General features: G+C 44.0%; 1 protein-coding gene across 2 annotated transcripts in view; it reads left to right on the plus strand.

Annotated features, from left to right (window-relative positions):
• DSCAM (DS cell adhesion molecule) overlaps positions 1 to 8145 on the plus strand; it is a 399852-nt gene that overhangs the window by 188016 nt on the left and 203691 nt on the right. For both annotated transcript variants that reach the window (XM_018552699.1, XM_018552700.1), the window contains exon 11: positions 54 to 227. In XM_018552699.1, the coding sequence (XP_018408201.1) occupies positions 54 to 227 (174 nt within the window). The remainder of the gene's footprint in view (positions 1 to 53; positions 228 to 8145) is intronic.

An 8145-nucleotide genomic window follows, 5' to 3' on the forward strand; every position in this document is an offset into this window, starting at 1 on the left:
ATATATATATATATACAAGCCTTGTATTGATGCATTTTCCTTTTCTCCTGCAGGTGCCGGAGTTCCCCAGTTTCAGCCAATCGCTTTGAATGGACGAATACAGCTTCTCAGTAATGGCTCCTTGTTGATAAAGCACATTCTGGAGGAAGATAGCGGATACTACCTCTGCAAGGTCAGCAATGATGTGGGAGCTGACGTCAGCAAGTCCATGTATCTCACGGTTAAAAGTAAGAGCTGGAACAATTTATTACTTGCTAATCCAAAATCTTTATTTCATCAATGGAGGGTATTATTGCATAAAGTTTTAAGACTGAAGGATCTTGCCTACAACAATCAATCCGATGTCTGACTTTATCTTATATTCTTCATGTAAAAGACGGAGCTGGAATCGGATTGGTTGGGGTGATACAAAGATCTGCCTATTTTCATTGCTTCCTTTCCCTTTCCCTTTTTGTGTTTCCCTTTCCATATATCAGTCCTTTATCTATCCCTTCCCCTTCAATTGAGGCAATACTTTACTATATCACCTGCGACTTGCTGTTTAGCTTAGTATGGCTGTTGTTGTAATGAAATGTAATTGTTTTTTAATGTATACAATTTAAAACAGTTTATTGAAGTGTGTATGCTTCAGGTCCAAGCAACTGTAGATTTTCAGCACCTGGAATTTGGATTCAATTATGCGGGCCATCAGACTGAGGACATCTAAAAAAAAAAGCACTGTGGGGGGAAATCTCTGGACTGAAGCTGAATTTTGCATCAAACTCTGGTTTTATGTGATCATTAATGTGGTATACCTTTTTATCTTATTTTTGGCTGGAGTTCTGCTTTAAGAGGGTAATTATTAGTTTTGTACACTGGCGGAATGACCAGAGTTGCAGAGGTTGCGTGTGCGATCGGGCCCTGGAGTTAATCCACTTGGGGGGGCAGAAAGTAGGAAGAGGGCCTGGCCCCTTCATGGAACCGTCATGATTTCTTGCACCGAGGCCCTGAAGTTTCTAGTTACGCCTCTGCTTATGTATTAAAGCTCTTCCTCTCTGCTTTGTAAGCCTGTCATCTTTATAATCAGCTAATTAATGGCAAACACCGCAAGGTGCCGGTACATAACCCGTTCTTAAACCTTTTTTGTGAGCTCCGGGGCAGTTCTTCCTCACTTTTTGCCCCTTTGCACATGTGCCAGAACTTCAACCTACTGAGTGCACCTAAAGTCTATCTATAACCAGACTTTTTTTTTTTCTTTTTATATAGGAATTTGTGAAATCCTATTTTTTTTTCTTTGTCATCTGTTCCCTATTGGAGAGATTTCCCTTCACTTGGAAAAAAAGAGGAAGTGAGAGAAAATCTCTCCAAAGTGAGGGGAAATCCCTTTGTAAAAAGTTGTCCCCATTGAAACATTCCCCCTCTCCATCTGTTCTGTTGACCACTCTATATTTCAAAGTTCCCATCTTTTTCAGTCCTGTTTACAGTGGTCACCAGGACAGATCGAGAGGGTGAATCCCAAAGTTGAATGGGGGGGGTGCTTGCAGTGATCCGCGGATGGCGCCGCCACACAGCATAAAGATGAATAAATGTCACCAGCACACAACCAGTATTGCAGTCCAAAGAGTTCGTTTATTGGAACGTCACCAAAAATATCGTTTTCGGGGCCACGCAGGGTCCCCTTCATCAGGCTCAGCAATGATTGCTGAGTCTGATGAAGGGGACCCTGCGTGGCCCCGAAAACGATATTTTTGGTGACGTTCCAATAAACGAACTCTTTGGACTGCAATACTGGTTGTGTGCTGGTGACATTTATTCATCTCCTCATCCTCCTGACAGGATTTCATCCGAAACTACAAACAACCTGTTTTAGGCATACACTTTAAAGCTGAAATGTGGGCAAAAACTTTATTGGGGCAAGAAATACAGTATGTACCAATACAGTACCTCTATTGATTTGTGCCCCAATGGTGGCTGCTGCTTATTTCTTGAAAAATATTACTTACATATAGCTTCAGGCAGTGATATCTGACTGACGTGGCTGGAGCTCAGAGATCATAGCAGGTTGCTCGCTTTAAAAAATGTCTTGTATTCTTCTCAAAGGATACAAGATGTTCTGTGATTGGACATGGTGTGTATGAACCTCATGACCCCCCCCCTTGCCCAATCACAGAACGTCATGTATCCTTTGAAAGGAACACAAGATGTTTTCTGAATGAAGGAGTTGTACAGCATGTGACTTGCTGTGATCTCTGAGCTCCAGCCCCAACTGTCGGTGTCATCACCAGAACCTCAGTGGTGCCATCACCATCAGACGTGATGTTTAAAGTCCTACCTAAGAGCAAACACTACAAGTCCTACCATTCGCTGTAATATTCAGGAAAGCTTCATCTGTTTTATCTCCAAATTACACTTCATTACTCAGGCATGACTTTACCCCATTTTGTTTTGCTAATTGCCATTCCACTGACCATTAAGACAACTTCGGCCTGGTGCCCATACCAACCAATCAGAATTTTTCTTCAGTTTTCTAACCTGTACTAGAAGAAGAATTGACACAACCTGGTTGCTGTGACAACTCGGTTCGATTTGTATTAAAATCAGCTACATTTTTATTTCCCTGTCTTCTCTTGAATATCCCTAAAACCTCTTTGGATGGGATTGTTGAGCTCCTTTTCAGCTCTGCTCATTGCTTGGTTGAAGCCCAGAGCATTCCGGCACAGCAGCTCCCTCTGGTAGGCAATAATTGATCCTGCATAATGAGGAGAGCCAGCACTTGCAAGGTCACCCTTCCTATCTATCCCAGCAAGCCGCCAGCAGGAGGGGAGTGCCAGGCGTCACTGCTGGCAGTATTTTAAAGAAAAGAAAATGACAAATGGTATACAAAAACATTTTTTTTACGTTTGTCATAGGGTACCATTGTACATACAAAGATTGCAAGGACAAATTCCCATCCTCTTCTGCATGTGTTTGTATAAAGTGATAACAGGATGTCTGTTTTAAAGGGCACCTGTTATTTTGCAGCAGACTATTGCAAAAAAGGATGGCATTGGTGAACCTAGGCATTACCTTTGTTTCTGCGTTTCTGGTGGTTTCTGTGTATTTTCTAAGGGTGACATTAAAGTGAACCTGACACTTTTCCCATTCAGTGTGAAGTTACAGATTAATGGCCCAGCTCCTCTACTATGGATACTTGGCTTCCCCAGCCCATTCACCTGGCAAAGCCCTGAGTAAAAAGACTTGTTATTCTGACTCCGATTGTTGTATTAGCGATGTATCCCTTGCTGAGACCCCTATGCCTGGCCTGTATACCCCTATGCCTGGCCTGTATAAGCAGATATAATCACTGCGGACAATCCTTATCAGATAGCTGAACTCACCAAATACCTTTTCCATCCACAAAGTACTTTATTCTGTGCAGCAGGTTACAGCAAACAACCGGATACAGCAGATTAATGAATTGGCGGTTTGTAAGGCGGTCAAAGATAATAATGTTTCCAAGCATGCAATGCAGATTAACATGTGGTCCTGTTAGAAGCAACCATGACACTCCACACTGAGCAAGAAAGGGGAAATGCATCATAGATGGGAGGAAAACATGTGCAATAGCCAAGTGCAATAACTAAAATGACCACTAGATGGCAGCACATGAATTAACCATACAGTATCAATGAGAAAATAGCTTAAAGAAGAACTATGGGGTCAGTGCTTTTCCCCATAGTTCTCCTTAGGGTAACGGGAGGACACAAACTAGCGTCCTCCCGTCACCCTAGGCTCAGTATACCCTAGGCTCAGTATACAGCTCGCAGTATACTGCTACGCCGCAGCCGGAGCGGATCCCGACATTGATGTCGAGATCCGCCCAGCTGCGTGAGTGACAGCTGGCTTTGCCTATCTAGAGGCAGAGCCAGCTGTACCCGCCCCCTGCCCCATCCGTTCCGCCAGTCAGTACTGGCGGATCGGAGCGGGGGGAGGGGAATCCAGCCCCTCCCCTGTCACGGCAGAGAGCCGTGACAGGATCGAGAGGTAAGCGAACCCGGTATGTGTTCGCTCACCTCCCGATCTACTGAGCTGACCTGTGACAGTCTCATTGTCACAGGTCGGCTAGAACTATGAGGTGAGTGAGAAGCACTCACCTCATAGTTCTCCTTTAAGGAAAATAAACTGTATACATTCTCACCTAACATTATTGTGAATATTAACTGTGACCATGAATACAACTATTGTGGCAGCACACTTGTCATAGACAGATATTTCATAGGGCTCTGCTTATAGCTAGGTCCTGGGGGACTGCCAGCAAAGTAAGTACAACTGAGAAGACAGGCTATCCGATATAGATAATTGCTTTAAATCTGAGCTCCAAAACTCCCATTTATACAGGTGAAACTCGAATAATTAGAATATCGTGCAAAGTTCATTTATTTCACTAATGCAACTTAAAAGGTGAAACTAATATATGAGATAGACTCATTACATGCAAAGCAAGATAGTTCAAGCCGTGATTTGTCATAATTGTGATGATTATGGCTTACAGCTCATGAAAACCCCAAGAACCCCAAATCCACAACCTCAAAAAAGAAGATTATTACATGCAATCAATAAAACAAGGATTGTACATAGAACAATATCGGACCTCTGAAAAGTACAAGCATGCATATGTACTCAGTACTTGGTTTGGGCCCATTTTGCAGCACTTACTGCAATTACTTTTGCACGATATTCTAATTATTCGAGTTTCACCTGTATATATTCCTCAGCAGGTACAAAGGATATAAATCCACTCTTTGTGCACCAAATGCCTTTAGCAACACTGTTATTAACTAGTAACACCACCAATACAGCCTGCCTGCAGACAAACTACAGAAGGGGGCAGATACAAGACCAGTCACTGTACAGAAAGAGAGAGCAGCAGTGACCGGTCTTTATTGCACAGAGGCCATGTTTCACACTGGATTACTACACAGTCCTGAAAGAAAGAGACAAAGCACACCAAGATTTACATCCCTCTTGAATTTAGAAGTTTGCTTAACCTGGAGTACAGTGTTAAGCCATTGGAATAGCTGCAGGGTTACAACTACTTCTGGGTCAATCATCACACAGGAGTTCAACTCTAGCCATAATATAGGAATGCCTGTCTCTTTTCCAGTTGTTGCCTCAGGGCTGCAATGTGTTTATTAGTAGGAAGCTTCAAGTGTAATTTTAATTGTGTAAAATGCATTTGCCTTAACAGTACCATTCACTGGAAACACCAACATTTGTTTGGCCTTGTAGTATATTTCTGAAAAAAATAAAAAAGAGAGAGAGGAATATTCCTCATTTTAGAACAGTGGGCAGAACCATGCAAATCATTGCTTTATGCTCCGTTGGCCATATGCACATTCAGAACTGCTGGTTTATAGTGAAGATATGGCCTAATATTATAAAGCCATTTATGGCCATCATCTGTACAATGTATGGCAACAATGGCTTCTATGGAGGAGGACTTGGGACCCAACAAGACCGTATACCACAGCTAGAGGGCCAAACTCCAGCCCTCCAGCTGTGGTGAGATTACAAGTCCCATGAGGCATTGCAAGACTGACAGCCACAGGCATGACTCCCAGATGCAGATGCATGATGGGATTTGTAGTGTCACCACAGCTGGAAGGGCCAAGTTTGGCTACCTAGAAAAAACATGGTACCTGCATGAATCTATAACCGGCCTTTACGGCAGGGTGCACATTGGGAAGGCTTACAACAATACAAAAACACAGAAAATCCCCCGCTCACCTGCCAGCTAGCCTGCAACCAAACAAATTGCCCTGGCAACAGTATGCGTTAAAATCAGAGGTTTTAGTTGCACACACTTTTGGCCAAAAATATGTAGAAGCCACACCGCCACGCCAAGGCACCTCTGCACCTCTGTGGTCCTAACTCTATGTATATGAGTCTCCAAGTGTGAGCATATTATTGCAGTCGATAAATTGCATGCAGGTGTACCATGAGGTAGCCAACTCCTCCTAATAAGGTGCAGGGACGCACTGGAGGCGCATACTGTTGACAGGGCAATTTGTTTGGTTGCAGGCTAGCTGGCAGGTGAGCTGGGGATTTTCTGTGTTTTTTCCAAGTTTGGCTACCATTGCCATACAGGATATGGTAGGAAGGAACTAAAGCCATTAAAAAGCCCTCACTTGTTATCAGTACATAGCACCTTCTTAAAAGGTATTCGCATGTCTCATTCCATCACATATCCCAAAAATAGGAGGATTATTCCTCATTTCAGGAGTAGGCGGAGCCATACAAATCATTGCTGTATGCCTCATTGGCCTGCTTGCCTAATATTATAAAGCTGAAATTAGGAATAATCTTATTTTTGGGGTATATGATAGAATAAGACATGTGAATACCTTCTGTTTTAGGAAAGCTTTACTGTGCTTATACATTGATCCAGTTGGAGGAATTTTTGATTGCTATAGTCCCCCCTTCCCATAACCAGTATGGTTATATTGACTTGCTAACTGCTAAAAACAACAACCACTACTCCTTACTCTTGCTATTAGGCCCCATTCACACCAAGCAACACCTCGAGCGGATTTCCGCGCGTTCGGGATAGCGCGACTGTTCGGGCGACGATCGTGCAACTGTCACCGTCGGGCTACATGCAAAAAGAGAAATCGTGCAACATCCGCGGGAAAAAGGGTCCTGCACAAGCGACACGTGACAGGCGACATGGAGCTGTAAAATAGAACAGCTCCATTGAAAATCATTGGACAAGCAACTTCTCGCCATATCGCGTGGCAAATATGCGCAATATCACGGCAGAAATTGCGCGATTAAACGCTCAGTGTGAATGGGCACTTAGACCTTTTTGCTGCTTTTGACACTGTTGACCAGCCGCTGCTCCTCAGAAAACTCCACTCGCTTGGCCTACAAGACTCTGCTCTCTCATGGTTCTCCTTCTACCTCTCTAAGCGCTCCTTTAATGTCACCTACAAATCTAACTCCTCCCCTCCTCTTCCTGTAGGGGTCCCCCAAGCCTCTGTCCTTGGACCCCTCCCTTTCTCTATCTACACCTCCTACCTTGGTCAGTTACAGTATAACCTCACATGGCTTCCAATACCATCTCTTTGCCGATGACACTCAAATCTATCTTTCTACTCCACAACTCTCCCCCTTCAGTGTCCTCTCGTGTCACTAATCTACTAACTGACATATTAGTCTGGATGCCGCAACACTTCTTAAAACTCATCTTTCAAAAACTGAGCTCATAATATTTCCTCCTGCCCCGTGTACCTTCCCCCAACTTTTCCCTTGGTTGTTTAAGCAACTATCCTGCCCTACCCCCATGCTAAGGTCCTAGGTGTCATCCTTGACTCGGACCTCACCTTTCTCCCCCACATTCAATCACTATCCAAATCCTGCCGCCTCCACCTTCGTAACATCTCCAAAATACTCCCCTTCCTCACCAATGACACCGCAAAATTACTCATCCACTCCCTTGTTATCTCTCGTCTGGACTATTGCAACTCCCTCCTCATTGGCCAACCTCTACACAGTCTCCTCCCCCCTTCAGTCTACCATTAATGCTGCTGCTAGACTCATCCACCTGACCAACCGCTCAGGGTCTGCAACCCCCCTCTGCCATTCCCTCCACTGGCTTCCAATCCCCCAAAAGATAAAAATATTAACAACCACATACAAAGCCATCCACAAATCTGCCCCCCGGCTATAACTCAAAACCTTGTCTCAAGGTATCACCCTAATCGTCCCCTCCGCTCTTCCAAATACCTCCTGCTTTCCAGCTCATCAACTCCTCCCATGCTCGCCTCCAGGACTTCTCTAGAGGCTCTCCCATCCTTTGGAACTCTTTACCACAACCTGTCCGTCTATCTCCCACTCTAACTGCCTTTAGGAGATCCCTTAAGACTCATCTCTTCAGGGAAGCCTATCCCACCTCAACCTAACCACTGAACCATCAGTTTCTCAAACAATTCATCCCCACACAGCTCCCTCCTCATGTATCACTTGGCCCTCCCTTTTAGATTGGAAGCCCTCAGGGGCAGGGCCCTCCTTACCATCTCGTCTTATTGTATTGTAATTGTAATGTCTTCCTTATATTGTAAAGCACTGCGCAAACTGTTGGTGCTATATAAATCCTGTATTATAATAATAATAATAATAATAATAATA

The sequence above is a fragment of the Nanorana parkeri genome, unplaced genomic scaffold, assembly GCF_000935625.1.
Source record: "Nanorana parkeri isolate BGI_ZX_2015 unplaced genomic scaffold, ASM93562v1 scaffold95, whole genome shotgun sequence".
Classification (NCBI taxonomy): domain Eukaryota; kingdom Metazoa; phylum Chordata; class Amphibia; order Anura; family Dicroglossidae; genus Nanorana; species Nanorana parkeri.